Raw genomic sequence first — 19,433 nt, 5'->3', positions numbered from 1 at the left:
GGATTTGGATATGATCCTGTAAACAATGATTATAAAGTTATAAGAATTGTCAGATTCTTTAATAACTTACTACACAACACTTAATCAATGCTAATCTAGTTTAATTTCGAAACAACAAGAGGACATTTTTCTATTTCGGCCATTAGTTGTAGGACTCATTGAAGTGGTTTTTGTTAAGTGGGCTTGAAGATTTCAATATTATTACCATTCGGTTCATCTAAAACTTGCTTAAAAACCATATGAGATCTTGCATCCATGACTCAAAATTTCCCTCTGCCAACCTACATGAAATAGATTTCCAGACATCCGTAGAAAAATTCTGATAAAGACGCTTCTAAGTATAACCATCATCTCAGAAAGTGAATGAATCCATCACTGGGCAGATGAAAGGGAAGTGTTTTGAAAATGATTTCAACAGAAAACTAATGCTCACCATATGAAGTTGGAAAACTCCCACATCGCTCTGTTATAGATTGTCTTTAAACTTTATATATAATTTGGACTACCCAGCCACGTGGCTCAAATCAACAAGTTGAATCTCCAAAAAATCAAACACCTCTTGCTGATTTGAGCTTTTTTGATAATCTTAATTTTCATAATTAAGTTTATTTATTTATTTTTTTTTCTCAAAACGGGAAATAATCATGGCGTGCTTTGATCGATGGCCAAGATTTCATGGACAGGCATCTACAACAATCCATTAAAACCAGCCACCTTCATCTCATCCTCGCCGCCTGCACCAACTCCAATCTCTGCGGTTACTCGGCAGATTTTGATGATCAGGTTCTATGCACATTAAAATCCGAGTTTGATATATAGGGTTCATGCAACGGGCTGCTTTGTCTTCGCAACTTGTCAAGTTTTCATTTTGATCTTAAGTAATGGAACCCATTTCCAATGAAGTGGAAATATTTACCAGCTGCACCTGCAGGATTTGAGAAGTTATTTTATGGCTGCAAACAGGTGGGTTACTTTGGATTTGGCCATGATAATGTGAATAAGGAGTATAGGATTGTAAAAATTGTTCGACTCTTCAATTCAAGCGATGGCTTCCAACGTAACTCTATTGCCAGTGAAGTCCACTTTTGCAGTTCAAAATCCAATTCATGGAGGAGGATTCAAGATTTCCCTTACAGCGAATATTTGTTTGGTGACCGGAAAGGGAGTTGCTTCGTAAGTGGAGGGAGCATCACACTGGTCAATGTACACGTTTAATGGCAAAAAATTAGAATGGTCAGTGGTTGCTTTCAATCACAGGGTTGAAGAATTTAGAATTGTACCATGTCCGAGGGCTGAAGCAGAACATATTCATCCAGAGAACTTGAAAGAGAGTCTATGTGTATGCGAAGAGATTTACTAGAGTTATGTGGAAATATGGGTGATGAAAGAGTATGGAGAGAAGGATTCATGGCAGAAATTGTCTTGCATGTTATAATCTTAGGGAGAAAAAGAACTGCATATGTAGATTTCAAGAAACTTGCAGCTCCAAGTATTTTACATTGAAATTTGAGGGTCCATATCTATTAAACTTAGGACAAATATATTTACAGTGAAAGATTATGACTATTATTCTCTTATAAATTAGGTTATTTTTTTTACAAGAAATGGTGGAAGTTGTATTTGTCCAGCATGCCAATTTGCTATACTGTTTTGGTGTATGTATATGTGGTTTGACTCCTTCAACCAGTTTTTGGGAACGAGTCTAAGCTCATCCTGACCGTGCATGGTAAGCATTAAAGAGGAAATAGCTAGCTTTTTTATTTTTTTTTTCTTTTTTTTTTTTAATGGTTGGGAGTGTCTAAACTAGTTTACGTGTGCTTCAAATAATTTTTGAGGATTTTGAAACTATCGATTAAATAAAAACTTCAGTGGCAATTCTTATTAACAATCGAAGAGAGATTCAAACTCAAGATCTTTTGAGTAATACATTCAAAAGTCCCTATCGAATCACTCGATTACCTGAAAATAACTAGCTATTTTACGTTTATATGAAGTGATTACAAAGTGTAAATAAAGAATCTGATTCCCTTCACCAAAAGTTGAAAGGGAAGCAGCATTTGCACAATATCCTAAGACTCAAAGATTCTCTTTGATTGAAACCCTAAATTGGAAAAAAAAAAAAAATCATAAAAAAAAAAAAAAAACATGAGGTGGGTTTGAGTTAGGAAATGAATGGGTCCATATTCTTTTAGAAAATAACCAAAAGTCCAGCCTAGAACAGTCAATAAAGTCATAAAAATCAACCATGTTTTATATTTTCAGAAGAAACTTAGCAATTAAGCATATAGCAGATGGATAGTGGAGTTCTCGAAGACTGAGTTGTCTTCTACATGCAAACATAAAATTATAATTCAGAGAAATAAAAAAGGCTCCCCTTTTGCTTTCGCTTTTGGAATTAATATAGACTAAAGTTAAACTTCAGCACGATGGTTTGTCTCCATAAACAGCCAAATCAAACCCAAATGAAAATTATTAGGCTAAATGATTTTTTCCACCCAAAGTTTGGGGAATATTCTTTTCTCACCCATAAACTTGAAAAAAAACATTTTCCCACCCATCATCAATCTTCGTCAATGGAATCTATTACCTGACAGTGGTAAAGCTACTAAAAGACTTTAATACCCTTTACTTTTGACTTTATAATTTTTAATAAGGTTAATAACGTCCTCACCTCCCCCCCACCAAAAAAAAAAAAACTTTATTATATTTATTTTCACCCCTAGCTTGGTTTAGGTTAATTTTAGGGTTAATAAATTTTAAAAAATAAAATAAAAATAAAGTTAGTTATTAAAATAAAAAAGCCTAAAATTAAAAAATTAAAAAAATTGAAAATTAATTCAAAGACTGGAAAAAAAAAAAAAAAAAGTGTAGTTGGCCCAAATCACACTTGGCTAGGTGCGACTCAAGCCGAATCGCACTAGGCCAATTGTGATTCAAGCTGAATCACACTTGGTTAGGTTTGATTCCAACTGAATGGCACCTGGTTGGGTGTGATTTCAACTGAATGGCACTTGGTCAGGTGTGTTTCCAACTAAATCACAGCTAACTAGGTGCGGTTCAACCGAAATCGCTAGGTGCAATTCTAGCCAAATGATTTTTTTTAAGTTTTTTATTTTTATTTTCAAATTTTCATAATTTTTTTGTTTTCGGATATATATTTTTTTTTTTTTACAATTTTTTAGTTTTTTTGGGAAATAATATTTTTTTATAATTTCATAAAATATATCATTTTTAAAAATAATATATACAATTTTAATTTTTTTTAGAAACACTCATACTTTAAAAGTGAAATCTCCATTGTAATTATAGAAATTGAAGATAGAGGGTTTAAATGACTAATTCCCAAGTTGATGAAGGTAATTGTTATCTGTTTGTAATTTAGGGTGTAAGCAATATTAAACCTATAATATATATTGTGCGAATTGATGAGAATGCCCTTTTGCCATTAAAACTATTAACGATGGGTGGGAAAATGTTTTTTTTTTTTTAAAAGTTTAGGGTGAAAAAAATATTTACCAAACTTTAGGTGGGAAAAGTCACTCAGCTAAGTTATTAATTAAGAAGATGACATCTAATTCGTTATTTAATTAATTAAAAGTCATGGGAATAAAACATCTTTTAAGCACCAAACAAAAGTTTACTTTAATTTTATTTTTTACAGCTGAAAGTTGATTGCTTTATCAACATTAAAATATATTTAATTAATTCTGTTTAAGTCATATGATCATCTGCCATTTAGTAATTAACCGTTCCATTTTAATCCCAAAAGTAATTTAATTAGATTAATATGAAAGCAACATGCATATATATCTAATATAATCTATAGTTTTATCCTTAATATCAAAGTAAACGTCTTTTTCCCACCCAAATAATAGCTTAATGACACTTTTCTATCCATAGATTTTTAAAATATCACTTTATTACCTAAATTTATATTTTAACGACGAATTGAGAGCAAATTCGATACAAACCGTTAGGGGTTTTAAAGAGGAGACGCTGATGAGTCTTTTGGTAAAGGAATGTTAGATTTTGGTAGTTGGAATTGATCAGAATTTGACTTGGGAGGGATAGTTCTGTAAAACCTAATTGCTCGATTATCGGCTATTGACGAGGTCGATGGGAATAAGGTTTGAAAGGTTTTGGTGAGTGATGATCGAAGAAGAGAATGGTAGTTGTATGTGATTGTAATGATACTGAAATCAAATGGAATATAAATTTAGATAATAAAGTGATATTTTAAAAGTTCTTAGTTGGAAAAGTATTATTAAACCATTATTTGGGTGGGAAAAGGTCCTTTACTCTTATTATTATCCATTAAAATAAGAACGTGTTAATTATTTGGGATAATTAAGATTAACCAACTAATATATTTCTTTTAATTAATGGGATTACTTAAGCATGATGAGTTAACTAGATATGAACGCAAATAAAACTTTTCAACTACTACCAGAAAAGGTTGATCCCAGATACTACTGTTTGATCATTGTTTGGTTCAATAATTGAGTGTTACAGTTCGCTGTTTCAGTTGTCTTTACTCTTTTAGCTTCAGTTCCAATGGCAGATTCTCTGATGTTCTTCTCAATATTCCCATATATTAGTTTTTCATACCTAAATTTATTTTCCTGAAACGAAGGAAATATCAAATCCATGTTCAATCTCATAACTCCATGAACGTTTATTCTGCTCTCTTATTGGACCTGGTCTTCAGTGTCTTATCTCAATCTTTGTTCATGAAATCTCGTAACAAATATTCATGGAGGATTTGAGGTTGAGGGATAAGTCAGCACAAAGTAGTGGAAGAGTTTTTTTGTTTTGAGAAATTTAGAGAGATGGAGTTTCAAGAAGCGTTGATGAGGTTGATGGTTCACAAGAAGAGTTCAGAGTCGACGGAGACGACGAGAAGTCCCAGACACAGATGGAAGATTTCCTTCTACAGATCATCTTCATCGATTACTGCAAAAACTCAACAGCAAGAGCCGAAGAAAATGTTGCAGACTCCGAAAGAGTTTCTTTGTCCCATTTCAGGCTCTTTAATGGCGGACCCGGTTATAGTTTCTTCTGGTCACACCTTTGAACGAGCCTGTGTTCATGCTTGTAAGACTCTAGGCTTTACACCAGCTTTAGTCGACGGTACCGCACCAGATTTCTCCACTGTCATCCCTAACCTCGCGCTCAAGTCTACCATTCTCAACTGGTGTGAGAAAAATTCTGTAAGTCCCCCAAAACCTATTGATATTTTATCTGCAGATAAGCTTGTTTGTACATTAATGGCGACTACCCATAAAAAGGAAGAAAATGAAGAGAAAGAGTTGATTCGAGGACTTAAAGAAAACCCTTCACTGAATTTCAGTCACGCTGTCACTGACTTAACTCGTCGTCCCGGAAAATTCTTCGCTATTTCATCAGAGGTTTCCGTGCCAACCACCGCCACCGTGCCAACAACTCCGCCTCTACAACTCGCAACTCGGCCGAGTTGCTACTCTTCAGCCTCCTCGTCCGAACTGGAAACCTCAACCCCTCACCCACAACCCAATTCAGAAGAAGAGTTCGTCGCAAAACTCAAAAGCCAACAAGTTCATGAACTCGAAGAAGCTGTAATTTCATTAAGAAAGATCACAAGAACGAGAGAAGACAGTAGAGCAACTCTCTGCACAACACGTTTACTCTCAGCCCTACGATCTTTGATCATCTCCAGATACACCAACATTCAAGTGAACTCAGTTGCAGCATTAGTGAACTTATCGTTGGAGAAAGCCAACAAAGTGAAGATCGTACGTTCAGGAATCGTTCCGCCGTTGATTGAAGTGTTGAAGGGAGGATCTCTGGAGGCTCAGGAGCACGCTTGCGGCGCAATCTTCAGTTTATCCCTCGACGATAACAACAAAACTGCCATTGGAGTCCTCGGAGCTCTGCCGCCTCTTTTACACTTGTTACGTTCGGAGAGTGAGCGGACTCGGCACGACTCGGCCTTGGCTTTGTACCATCTTTCACTCGTCAGAAGTAACAGAACAAAATTGGTTAAACTCGGGTCGGTTAATGTCTTACTGGGCATGGTGAAGTCCGGTCAGATGGTGGGTCGGGTTTTGATCATACTGGGAAACTTGGCGGCGTGCCCTGACGGGCGGGTAGCGTTGTTGGATTCGGGTGGGGTCGAGTGCATGTCGGATATGTTGAGAGATTATAGTGAGTTGAATGAGTCAACTCGGACGAGTTGTGTGAATGTGTTGTACGGACTGAGCCACGGTGGTTTGAGGTTCAGGGGGCTGGCGAAGGTGGGGGGCATGGCGGAGACGCTGCGGACGGTGGAGAGAGGAGGCAACCAGCAAGCGAGGGAGAAGGCGAGGAGGATATTGGAGATGATGAAAGGGAGAGGGGACGAGGAGGAGGAGGAGGAGGATATGGATTGGCAGGAACTGCTTGAGTCAGGGCTAACGAGTCGGACTCGGTTTGGGCCGAGTACGGGAAGGAGTGAGTCAATAGTGAACTCGTCCGAGTTTTGAGTAGAGTGTATTATTGACTTTATTATTCTTTGGTTGTTTGAGTTGTAATTTTGGGTTTGAATTGTAATTAAATCTCTTTTTTTTTTTTTTTTTAAGAGAAAAATATAAAGAGATAGTCTTTGTAAAATAAAAGAATAAGAATAAAGTGCCATTTGTAAGTAGCTGTAGCATATGGGTTTAATGGTTGTAAAATAATTACTTTTGAAGAAAAAGTGATTCTGCAACTTCATTTTATACTTGCTTTTTTTTGTAAAGACAACTCAAACTAAATAGAGATGTCAAAAATCTCATATATAGATTAAATTATAATATCTTGAATATTCATCTAAACCTTATTTATAAATTATTTATTAAAAATAAATAAAAAGAAAAAAGAAAATCTCAAAGAATAAGATAAATGTTTAATTACCTATAATTATCTACATGAAAATAAAATGGAACGTGAAGAAGGATATAAACTTAATTATAATAATATGTTTTGCTTCTCATTTCGGATAGTTTAGCAACAATTTTTCTGCGGATTTCTGGAAATCTATTTCATGTAGCTTGTCGCCAAGTTTCAGATGAACCAAATGATAATAACACTGAAATCGTCAAGCCCACTTAACAAAAACCAAACTCAATAAGTCCTACAGCTAATGGCCGAAAGAGAAAACTGTCAAGTCTAAAGCTCCCATGTTACCAGAGCCCACCATTTAAATCCCCTATGGAGAAACAAGACTCTCACAACACTTGTCAACGTAAACATCGTTTAAAATACCTGGAAAACTAACTACGTAATCTTTTGCTTCCTCCTTCAACTTCAGGTCATGCCATTGAAGAGCATCATGATTTAATTGAACTAAGAGTTTGTCTCCATTCTTGGATAATGCCAAATTTCCATAATGAAGAAACCAACAATCTTCCATTATCTTAAACGAGTGCAATTTATACCTAGACTCTCCCTTTCCATACTCTTTCATTACCCATACATTAACACAGTTCACATCAGTCTTCTCGCTAATGCATAGCCTCCCTCCCAAATTCTCTACATTTTTAAGTTATTCTAATGATTTAGTATTGGTGTCGTTTCTGTGAAGACTGCGGCCAATACTACGCCTACTGGCTCGTCTTCAACGTACTTTTTTAATTTGAAAAAAATATTTACTATATACTTTTATAATTACTAAAACTTATTATATAACATTTTCTTTTTTCATTTCACATGTACCATGTAAATCTATTCATATAAAAGTAAAGAAATTTGAAAAAAAAACAAAACAAACTTTAACAATGACCTCATAACTTCTATTTGAAGTTGATTATTTATACATTTAATCTATCGTAATGTGTTAATTTGTTTTTTTATTTAATAAGTTTTTCATATCATCGGAATTTAATACACTACATTAACGTTAGAAATTTACCTTGACATCCAAAGAGAAGATAAGGATTTCCTTTGAAGTCCCGATTGCATTTACAATGAAGTACCATAGAAGAGTTGGCAGGGAAGAGGTAAAGTTTGTACTGGGTATGTGTGAGACACCCATGATGGAACCCACCCGTATACAATATTAATTGGCATTTACCACACACAACTTCCCTAATTACAATACAGTGAAAAATATTCTCTGATTGTATTCTAACAATACATGTGATTTAAAGAACTACCTGAGTATCGATAAGAGGTATTTATAGTATAATTAACTATTATTACAATTCATTTATCATAATGTGATTGCAATAACGACTTTTGATATGATCTTGAGATTGAATTAGGATAAATGTTATTCTTAATTTACTAATAGTTTGCATAAAGTTTACAGCTAGATTTGAACTTATATCTTGATTTTTTATATTTTACAAACAAATAAAATGTTGAACTGGATATCCCCTAGTCCAAACCCATAGGAATGTGTGACATGCTCATAACATCTTGAGCTGCGTTGCCGGTCGGGTTTCAGACATAACTTTGATTCAACAAATAATAAAACTCAGATTTAGTAATGGACCGTTTTGGACCGTTGTAACAATGTCAGACCACCGATTCAACCAGTTTGGTCCACTAAAAAAGCCCTAAATCAAATCTAATTTCATTCTTTTTTCCTCCTTCATTCATGAATCTATGTTCTTCTTTTGTCTTCGAGCTACATTTTCATTGTTCACTAGGCTTTCTTCTTGTCTTTATTTCTTCTTCTTCTTCTTTACCACCCCTTCTCTCATTGAATTGTACTTTGTCATCACATAAAATTAATTTTACCATCAAATAAAAGAACCTCAAATTTAGACATACCTCTAGGAAATTAAGATGTCTGACAGTCGCCAATCTACTCTTAAATCTGGTTTCCTCTAAAGCGTAGCTTCTCCCAAAATACGAACCGTGGGCTCTGATACCACTTGTTGAAAAAAGATTCCCATAACTGAAACGCAAAATTAAAGCAAGCAACTAAAAATAAAGAAAACCAAAACACAAGAATTTTAAAGTGGTTTGGCCCAATCAATTTAGCCTATAATCCACGAAGCAAAAACTTACAACTGTGCAATTTTTAGAAGAGAAAAATTGCAAACTCTTTAAACTATCCCAAAAAGTCCAACTAGACCCTTAATAATAACTCAGAATGACTAATTTTTGGTGTCTATCTTACACTTTTAAAGATACTTTAAAAGCTCAATCTATTAGTTCATTTAAAGGGGAGAGTCTCTTGCAACTCCCTTTTCCAAGCAATACGAGATTCAAGGAATTATCCCAACAATAACAACCCTTTCCAATTCCAAATGGAAATGGAATGGTAACGTTTCCACATTTGGATGGATAATTAGGCTTTGCTAATGCTGGTGCTTGTGTCCTCAAGATCATTGGCCATGATAGAAAGATTATCGGAAACAGAAAATGTAGAATCATTCTTAACTCTCTCAAACCTTCTTGCTCTATTGACTTCAAGTATGCAAAACGAGGTCGTCCCTCATAGAAATTTACAGAAACCATGATGATAATTCCTTGCATATCTTCTTAGATTCCATCTCTATGATATTCCACCACAACCACATATTCCACATATTTCATCTATGTGATCTTAGACTTAACTGACTAAAAAGTCTATGTGTGGGCCTGAGAGCTCATTATAGCAGTTAATGTATATGCTTAGTATTGCAAAGAGAAAAAAAAAAAAAGTTGCAAGTTACCGATTTAACTCTTGTACTCGAGTTATGCTTCCTGGTTAATTTAATTAATGTGCATGTTGCATTATTTATTTTCACATGCTCCAAATATTAATTTTTTGGGTACATTAATTTCATTAGTATTGGACAAATTTAGTTTTTTCGTAGGATGACAACTTAACATGGTATTGGAGCTAAAAGTCTAAATTCTAATTCTCACAATCAATTGGATAAAAGAAGACGAAGAAGAAAAAAATCCAAGTTTCATATGAGGGTGTGAAGGGGCCTAAATACATGGATTGATCAACGATTTATGAATTCGAAGGATTTAGATAAGGCCACTGACCATTTTAATGTGAATCTAATTGTTGGGGAAGGAGGCCAAAGTACTGTGGAACGTTGTCAGATGGAAGAATTGTGGCGTAAAAGTATAAAATAGTTGATGATGGAAAGCTTCATGAATTCATTGATGAGGTTTGTGATTCTCTCAAAAATCAAACATATAAATGTTGTTGGGCTATTAGGATTATTTCTTAGAGTTCTAACAGAACAGTAAGAGGAATTTTGAAAAAATGGGAACATAGTTTTTTTATTATTTGTTTAGATGGTTAACACTTGGCTTCAAAACTTAATTAAGTTAATAGGTAAGAATTCAACATTAATATTTATGTTTACTAAAACTTTCACTTCTATTTTGACAAACCAATACTCGAGGAGTTTGTTTAAGTAGGGATAACCCAATCTTCAATTTTTAATGTTTGAAGGGAAAAAAGAAAAAATATTAAGGCATGATAAATTGACCTTTTAATACATTAAACTGCATTAATAAATCTTCATATAAAAATATTTTGCATTTATTTTATTTGTTAGATTGATCATTTTTTTTTTTTTCAATTCAAAACATAAAGATCCGCTTGGTTTATTATTTTGGATATGATTTTTGAAATAGTATTGATAGATAGAGTTGGATGATTATTACGAGGTAAAATTTAAAAATTAACAAAAAACCCCTAGGTTTGCTAATTTAACTAAACACCCCAATATATAATTTTTTTGTAAAATGACAAAAACACCCCCACCCACCCGCAGTACCAGATTCCGGCCACCACCGTAGAAGCCTGGTCAGAATCTGGCGTTATGGTGCAGATTGGTAGGATCTAGCCGATCGTGCGTCGATCTAGCCTTTTTTTATTAGATCCATCACGGATTTGGTCGGAAAAGGCCAGATCTACGGCCAGATCTGGCCATCAGTGACGGCCAAAGATATGACCGTTGTTGATGGTCAATGATGGCGAGGAGTTAGCCGTCAACGACGGCCAAATCTGGCCTTTTCCAGGAAAGGTCAGATCGGCAAATTACCGGTCAATTCCAGTCGTTTGTAAGCCGTTGTAATAGATTTCGGTCACCACTTACGGTTGTTGCCAGAATCTGACAACTATGGGTGGGTGGGGGTGTTTTTGTTAATTTATAAATTTTTTTGTTGGGGGTGTTTTTGTCAATTAACAAACTTAGGGGATTTAAAAAGTTTTTTAATTTAGGATATGATTTTGAAAATAAGGAAACAAATGTGCATTTGTATTTGGAATAGGGATAGAATATGGATAAATAATAAACCAAACGGACAATGTTTAAAATCAGAAGAGCTTTCAAGCTTTTTTCACCCAAAAGTTCTTTACACAAAAAGGTTTAATAAAAAATACTCTCAAATTTAAATATACAATGAAATTATCATTTATCCATTAATTCTAGAACTTTATTTTTATACTTAATTCTAAAAGAAAAAAAATTGTAACAAAAATATATCTCATTCATAATATCAAGTCCTATTCACTAAAACATACAGGAATATACTTTTTTAAGATAAAAGAAAAAGAATGAATACACAAAAGATGGCAAGTCTTGAACGATTATTGAAATTAAGTGGTATCATAATACAACATAAGGCCTAAATTGTTTCACAACATGACCAGAAAGTATAATAGGCACTGCAATACACAAATTTACATATTATGGTGTGCTAGCTAGTTAATAGTGGTTGAACGTCTACCGATGATGAACCTACACGTTCAAAAGTAGATGTAGAAGAAGAACCAACATCCCAACCCGCAATCTCAAATACTTCGGTATTGTCATACTTAATCTCTTGATAAGTTTGCTGCATACCATCATCTTTTTGTGATGCTTGAACTCCTTCCAACTCAACCGCAACTTCTTTTTGCCATGCTTGAATTCCTTCCAACTCCATCGATACTTCTTTCATTGTAGGTCTTTTCTTCCCATTTAGGTTCAAACATCTTTTCGCAAGGTTAGCAACTGCAACGATCTCCTCTTTCCTGCCTTGGCTTAGTACTTGTGCATCTATAATATTATTTAGACAGTTCTGCTCCACACAAGTAATGAAATATGCAATCAAACTTCCGCGTTCTTTTGATCTCATTGACGATGTTGGCTTCTGTCCGGTCAAAAGCTCAACAAGAACTACTCTAAAACTATAAACATCACTTTTATCTGTGAATTGACCTGATTGAAAAAACTCTGGGTCCAAGTACCCAAAAGTTCCCTGTACTTTTGTTGTCACATGAGTTTGATCAATAGAAATTGATTTTGAAGTCCCAAAGTCTGCTACTTTTGCTTTGAACTTTTCATCCAATAGAATATTGGTTGATTTTATGTCTCGATGATAAATTGGTAAGGAAGCTGCCGAGTGCAAATAAGAAACAGCTCCTTCAACTTCTACTGCAATTCGCAAACGCATACCCCATGTGAGTGAAAGTTCTTCATTTTGATGATAAAGATATTGAAAAAGGGTTCCATTAGGGATGAATTCGTATACTAATAAAGGAACCTCAGTCTCCAAACAACATCCCAATAGTTTAACCACATTTCTATGGTTGATTTGGGAAAGAATGGCAACCTCGTTAACGAATTCATGAACCTTCCTTTCATCAACTACCTTAAACTTCTTTACAGCAACTATTCTTCCATCTGATAACATTCCTTTATATACCGTGCCTTGACCTCCCTCACCAAGTATTCTATTCACATTAAAATGGTCCGTGGCCTTTTCTAATTCTTTTGAGTTGAACAGTTTGCTACTATCAACACTGCCATCTGATGAAGTTAAGTGTTGTTGTAAAAGTAAACCACCATTCTGTTTGAAAAACTTCTGTTTAAGCTTGCTATCCTTCCTTTTCTTTATTATGATGCATAACCACCATGCCCCCAAAAGTAGAAAAACGCTTCCAAGGCCTGTGCCAAAACCTGCGTACAATTCATTTCAAATGAGAAGTGATAAATTGTTTTTGGGAATAAAAGAACAATGAGAATCATGGTTAGTTTGTATACTTAAAGAACTCACCATATATAGTTTGTATACTTAAAGAACTCACTATATATATATTATGAGATTTAAGTATGAAAATTAACCATGATGATTATAATATTATTCTTAACAATATAATTTTACCATGGATGACTGATACTTCTTATATATATATGTTATACCTAAAAAGTTAGGGCTGACGTGGACTCTCTTCAGTAAGAGCCAATCAAGGGTCAGGAAGGTTTTGTGTCGTCCAAACGCTACCACGTCGCATAGTAACGCAAATGATATTGTTCTTATCAGTGCAGTAGGTGAGTGTCAGGCTTGTGAGTAGCTAGGAATTAGCCACCTGCCCAAGCCTTGCACAATTTGAGAATATTTCTCGTGCAGACCACCAACGGAACGCAAAGAAGGATTTGCACGGCACCTACCCACTTGCAAACTTATAATCATTACCTTGAACTCTCCCACTATAAATAGAGGACACCCTTCTCATTTGCGAGATTGGCTAATCTTAGTCTAAAACAGCTTACACACACATTCTCTCTCTTTTTGTATCATCTCTAGATTATAACTTAGCTCGCTGCACGCGACCTGATCTTAGCCATATATTAATATAATAACAATGGACGTATGATTCGCTTTTGAGCATCCGAACCACTTTAAATATCGTTTCTTATTCACTGCATCATTTCTTTTTTCTTTATCACATGTGATTTCTAAGTCCGCTTAACATTTTGCACATGCGAGTCGTTGGTATCAAAATCAAGCATCAACAATTTGGCGCTAGAAGGAGGGTCCTGATTTAGTATCTGCTCTTCATAAAAAATCTTTGACTAATCGGTCATACCAATCAACAAATGGCTCATGGTTTCGAACCTGAGTGAATCAACTATGACAATGAGGAAATCCCTCATGTATAAGAAGACACTTCTCCTGAAGTGCCGCCAGTCTAGTAGAGTATTGTGGCAAATATTCCCTCAAGCTCGCGGCTCGACCTAGCCATCATGAGTTACCTGGAGAGGTTTAATAATACTCTCCAAACAGTTAGCCAAAGGCTAGACCATTTGAATCAGGTCATGCTGCCAGAATCCAATGAGGCGGTGCCACCACCAAAAACACTTACAGGTCACGTGAAAACTTGAAAAAGGGAGAAAGCCCATACTGCGCACACTGAAGCGCGTTAAAAGAAAGGGAAAGCAAGTGGCAACAACTGTCCGGAGGGCTCTGAGAGACCAGCCAACACCGCTTCCACCACAGTAGAATACCATGGCACTACGACTCGGCGACATGCCATAGCATGAGTTGTCCCCCGCCATTTCGTATGGGCACTCCCACAAAAGTGTAAGGCGGGGAGATTCCCAATATCTCTGAAATGAAGACCTCGACCATCATCATGCAGGAAATTCCTGTCATCTGCAGGTCGGTTCAGACCACTGCAGAGATTTGGAAAATTCCCTGAATCACTTAATGCCATCACACGACTCCAATTAACGTGTGTCAAGGTTTGTCGGAGCTTCCAACCGACCCGAGGAAGAGCCCAATTTGCGTCTTTCCTCAACCACAACTGTGAGGGTCCACGTTGCGAAAAGTGATCCCCAAGCAGCTCTGTTGCCTCAGATTAAGGAACTACAATGAGCGTTGGATCAGCTTAAGGCTCAACAAAATGAGCATGGGAAGGTCGTAGAGGCGTCTCCCTTTTCTCCAACAATGTTAGCTGCTCCTCTCCCATTGAGATTTAGAATGCCCGACATGCAAGCATTCGATGGGAATTCAGACCCGCAAGATCACCTGTACGAGTTCAACAACCTCATGGAACTCCACCAACTCTCCGACTTGGAAAAATGTTGTTGCTTGGCAGTAACTCTAACTGCACATGCCAAGCGCTAGTTTAGGTTGCTTCCCGCGGGATGAGTCAGCTCATGGCCTCAAATGAGCTCGTCATTCCTAAAACACTTCCAGGCGAACAAGAAGTTCTTAATGACGTTGAGCTATCTGAGCAACATACGGTTGAAAGGGGATGAATCTCTCCAATCTTATATAGACAGATTCCACAAGGAACTCCACAAAGTGGCTCATACTCCCGAAGAGTCCGTTCGGACTCTCATTATCATGGGAGTTGGCCTGCAGACAGATTTGTGGAAGGAACTGTAATCAGAGGATGATGTTTCCCTCATTCGCTTCTACAACCTCACCGAAAGACACCTCCGAATTAAAAATTATGTAGCCGCTCTCAATCGCCATGACCCTGGTCCCAACCGGGGGGAGAATAAGAGGACTAATCGTATATGGGCTAATGACGATCAGCGGAGAGGAAAGAAGCAGTGGTTTGAGCCTAAGAAATCTTATGCCCTGGTTCCTCATCGCGATTGCAACAAGAATCAATACACTCCTCTAAACGCCTCGGTATCAGCCATTCTGGATAAATTAGAGGAGGCTGGCTTGCTCGGAGAGCTAGAGCCCATGAAGAATCCCTCCTCAACTAGAAACAATAAAAAGTATTACCGATATCATAGAGATAATGGGCATAACACCGATGAGTGTCGAGCTCTCAAGCAGGCAATCGGAGACTTCATCAAGTAGGGGCACTTCAAAGAATACGTTAATGGCCCAACTCCCGTTCGGGAGAAGGATCAAGAGGAACCAGGGAAGAAGCTTCGTGGTCGCAAAGGACTCTATTGTGTGGGAACCATCTTCAGATGACCAGACCTCGTAGGAGATTCTCAAGGTGCCCATGAGGGGTATGCTCAGAAAGCCCGCCATGACCTCGTGAGTGTCATGAGCACGGCGCTGCGACCCACTAAGGTTCACAGAGAGGAGGAGATCACCTTCTCTGAGAAAGACGTGGTGCAATTGCATCATCCCCATGAAGATGCTCTCGTCATCGCGCTTGAAATAGGCCGGTATAAAGTCCACAGGATATTGTTGGACAATGTGGAGCGCCGTGAATATCCCATTTCAGTGAGCATTCGAGAAAATGCAATTGGATGAGGCAGACCTGAAGCTTGCGTCCATCCCTTTTTATGGTTTCACCAGGGATCATCTGATTCCTAGGGGAACTATCTCGCTCCCGGTCATATTGGGGGAAACCGACAAAATGATCAAAATAACAAAATTTTTTGTAATAGACTGTCCATCCGCCTTCAATGGGACGACCTCTGCTGAGAAACTTCAAGGCGGTCACCTCGATTTACCATTTGAAAATGAAGTTCCCCACCCCGACTAGGATAAGGGAAGTAAGCAGTTCTCAACACGAATCTCGCAACTGCTATATAAGAGCAGTGTAGATGGCGTGCAAGGGAAGAGGAATACTAGTTGGCATCCCCGAACAGGCAATGGCGATCAGTAGGATCGAGCCACAATCTAGCTCGATTGAGGACAACATGGATCCCCACATCTAGGAATGCCCTTACAATGGGCCGGTCAAGGATTTATCTGAGGTGTCAGACAATATGGCACCAACACATGCTTACTCTCACAGGTGGTGGCAATGGAGATTATAAATCTATAATATATTTAGTTTATAAAAGACAAAAGGAAAATGAAAAATGAGACACAAAGAACAAAACTTAAATCTTTTTTCAGTAGGAGAGAAGGAGAAGAAGAAGACAAAGAAGAATTGGAAGGGTGAAGATTGAAGAAGAAGAAATATGAAAAAGTGGCGGGGGAGAAAAGAAGAAGACGAATTGAAGAAGAAAAACTATGAATAAGTGGGGAGGGAGAAAAAGACGAAGAAGAATTGGAGAGAGGGAGAAGAAGAAGAAATAAGAAAAAGTGAAGAGGGAGAAAAAGACAAGAAGAATTGGAGAGAGACAGAAGAAGAAGACGAAGATGACAGATAAATATGTGGAGATGAAAATAATAACAAAATAAGTGGAGATAAAAAACTTAAAAAGAAAAAATTGGAGAGGAAAACTAAAAAAAATGTAAAAGAAACGGGTGACCCCCAAGGCCATCCATACTAGCATGACTGGATACTGGTGATGCATTTTCTTACCCGTTCACATTTTTTACCCGTTTGACTCATATATGTTGTTATCCAACTTGAAAGAATAATTAAGCATACCTAACGCCACCATGTTAATCTTAGATCTTTTGCTGGGTAATGTGAAACAACGATATGTTCCATCTAAGTTTTCGCAAAACAAATTCCCACACGTTTTGTTGGAACTGCATTCATCAATATCTGTCATTTACCAAATGCCTTTAGAATTAATACATAAAGCATAATGGTAGGGAATAATATAAAATTCATGAGTGGAAAAAAATGAGTAATGATATAAAAATTCTAACTTAGGACCAAAACTTCAATAAATAAAAATATAAAAATTAATGGAGAAATGAAACACTTGAACCCAATTCTATCCTATTGAAAATAAATAAATAAAGAACATCTTATTTAAATTATAAATCAATTATTAATATTACATATACAAACTGATGTGATAATCTTATATGTTTGTCATATAATCTCTTTTAATTATTTAATTTATTTTTAATTTAAAGTCATTCAATCATATTAAAACATATCAGTTTGTATATAAGAGTTTGTATATAAAGCATTATCCTAAATAAATAGATGCATTTATTCATTTAAATTATCATAAAATAATGGGTTAAATTTCCTATATATGTTTGGGATTAAATAAACTAGATTGATGTTAGAAGTTTACCTTGACATCCTTTGAGAAGATAAGGATTTCCTTCGTAGCCCTTTCTGCAGTTACAATGAACCACTGGAAACTGAGTACTAGAAGAGTTCGCAATAGAAGAGGTAATGTTTGCATAAATTTGACAACTAGATGTTGAATTGTATCCCTTCTGTTTTTGTGTTGCAAACAGATTAAACGATGAATTGAGTATCCCCCAGTCCAATACCACAGGAACGTGTGTCCTTTTTTCAACATTTTGAGGATTCTTTTCAAACCAATTTTGGTCCACCAAAAAGGCATACCTGCATTCAGTAATATTCTTCCTATTTCTTTCATCATTAAAGGTACTTATAGTTGTGTTAAATACCTTGAGAGATGAAGGAATTTTGGTTTGGCAACAGTTTATGCCGTAACAACCATTCTCTCCGGTTTTGGTCTTCTTGTCACAAATAGAAAAGCACCCACCAACAATCGAAAATTCAGAGACTCTCATATAGGCAATGTTGTTGCAACCTAAGGCGGTGAATCTGTTGCTTTTTTGAGAGAAGACAAAAGGGCTTTCAGCATGCAAGTTACCATGTGGCAAAGTAAAATAATCATTTTCGTCAGAACAAGTGCTTAATACTGGATGATTTACTCGCATGGTACCGTTTAGAAAAATTTCAAGCACCTCCAAGTATTGGATTCTCTTGATGAATGGCTTATTACTAGAGTCGCAGTCTATGGCAAACCAATCATCAATGTAACAACCCTCTCGTATGCCAAATGGAAATGGAATGGTAACGTTTCCACATTTGGATGGACAACCAGGCTTTACTGATGCTTGTGCTTGTGTCCTCGAGATCATTGGCCATGATAGAAAGATGATCTGAAACAGCAACTGCAGAATCATTCTTCAGTCTCTCACACCTTCTTCCTCTATTTTGATTCTTAATTATTGACTTCGAGGATGTAAAACGAGGTCTTCCTTGTTAGAATATTAAGTTAGAGGAAAAAGGATGATAATTCCTTGTATCTTCTTAGATTCCATCTTTATGATTTTTCTATCCAAGTTATTCCTAGAACCACAACCACATATTCGACCAGCCGGCATACTTGAATGATTAATTAGTCCATGTGTGGGCCTGAGCTCTCATCAACTTTTGCACCAATGTTGCTATCATTTAGAGATGGGCGTTTTCCCCTCGCAACCCTGCCCTGCCTCTTGCGGTATGGGGATTCCTTGAAAGAATCGGGGATAGGGACTAAAAAATTGATAGAGGTCGCCCCGCCCCGCAAGGAGACTCGCGCATGCGCAACTGATACGTGTGCTGAGCGAGGAGTCGGCTGGCTGGGTGGAGGCTTTCTTTGAACAGGGGAGGGCACAGTGGGGTAATCCATTATTCATTTTCACATGCTTCATATATTAATTTTTTGAGTACTTAAATTTCATTAGTATTAGACTAATATAATGTTGAGTCTTCACCCACTAATATAAGCTTTTACGTAGGATAATGACTTAGCATGTTAAAAAACCAAAAGTCTAAGTTGGAGTCCTCACATTCAACTGGCTAAAAGAACATGAAAAAAAAAAAAAAAAAAAAAAGTTTCATAGGACAACCGGATAAAATGTTGGAAAATTTTTAATCCTAGGTAAAAGGGTATTAGAGACTTCGGTTTACCTAGGCATTAGAGTTGGGTTGACTTGGAAAAATAAATTGTAATCCTAGTCAAAATGGAAATAATTAATAGACTTTGGTTGACTTGGAAAAGTAATTTGTAATCCTAGTGATGATGCCGGAAAGCTTCAAGAATTCGTTAACGAGGTTTGTGATTCTCTCA

The 19,433-nt window shown here is 36.4% G+C and overlaps 2 protein-coding genes across 5 annotated transcripts in view; one reads left to right on the top strand and one right to left on the bottom strand.

The window, feature by feature from the left end:
- Positions 1-4,472: 4,472 nt before the first annotated feature.
- Positions 4,473-6,573, top strand: LOC116133100 (U-box domain-containing protein 40-like). Its single transcript, XM_031418766.1, has one exon. The coding sequence runs from the start codon at positions 4,830-4,832 to the stop codon at positions 6,498-6,500; it is 1,671 nt and encodes a 556-aa protein (XP_031274626.1). The 5' UTR covers positions 4,473-4,829; the 3' UTR covers positions 6,501-6,573.
- Positions 6,574-11,502: 4,929 nt separating this feature from the next.
- The window catches only part of LOC116133074 (wall-associated receptor kinase-like 22), a 70,813-nt gene continuing 62,882 nt past the window's right edge, over positions 11,503-19,433 (bottom strand). The window contains exons 2-4 of one of the 4 annotated variants that reach the window (XM_031418737.1): positions 17,634-18,521; positions 17,027-17,146; positions 11,503-12,899 (exon numbers count right to left, since the gene is read on the bottom strand). In XM_031418737.1, coding sequence (XP_031274597.1) covers positions 11,656-12,899; positions 17,027-17,146; positions 17,634-18,504 — 2,235 coding nt within the window. In that variant the 5' untranslated portion in view covers positions 18,505-18,521 and the 3' untranslated portion in view covers positions 11,503-11,655. Of the gene's footprint in view, positions 12,900-17,026; positions 17,147-17,633; positions 18,522-19,433 lie in introns of those variants that run through there. The other 3 variants (XM_031418739.1, XM_031418738.1, XM_031418740.1) reach the window with 3 other exon arrangements.

The sequence above is a fragment of the Pistacia vera genome, unplaced genomic scaffold (genome assembly GCF_008641045.1).
Source record: "Pistacia vera cultivar Batoury unplaced genomic scaffold, PisVer_v2 Contig265, whole genome shotgun sequence".
NCBI lineage: Eukaryota > Viridiplantae > Streptophyta > Magnoliopsida > Sapindales > Anacardiaceae > Pistacia > Pistacia vera.
This window is presented reverse-complemented; position numbering and strand designations above follow the sequence as displayed.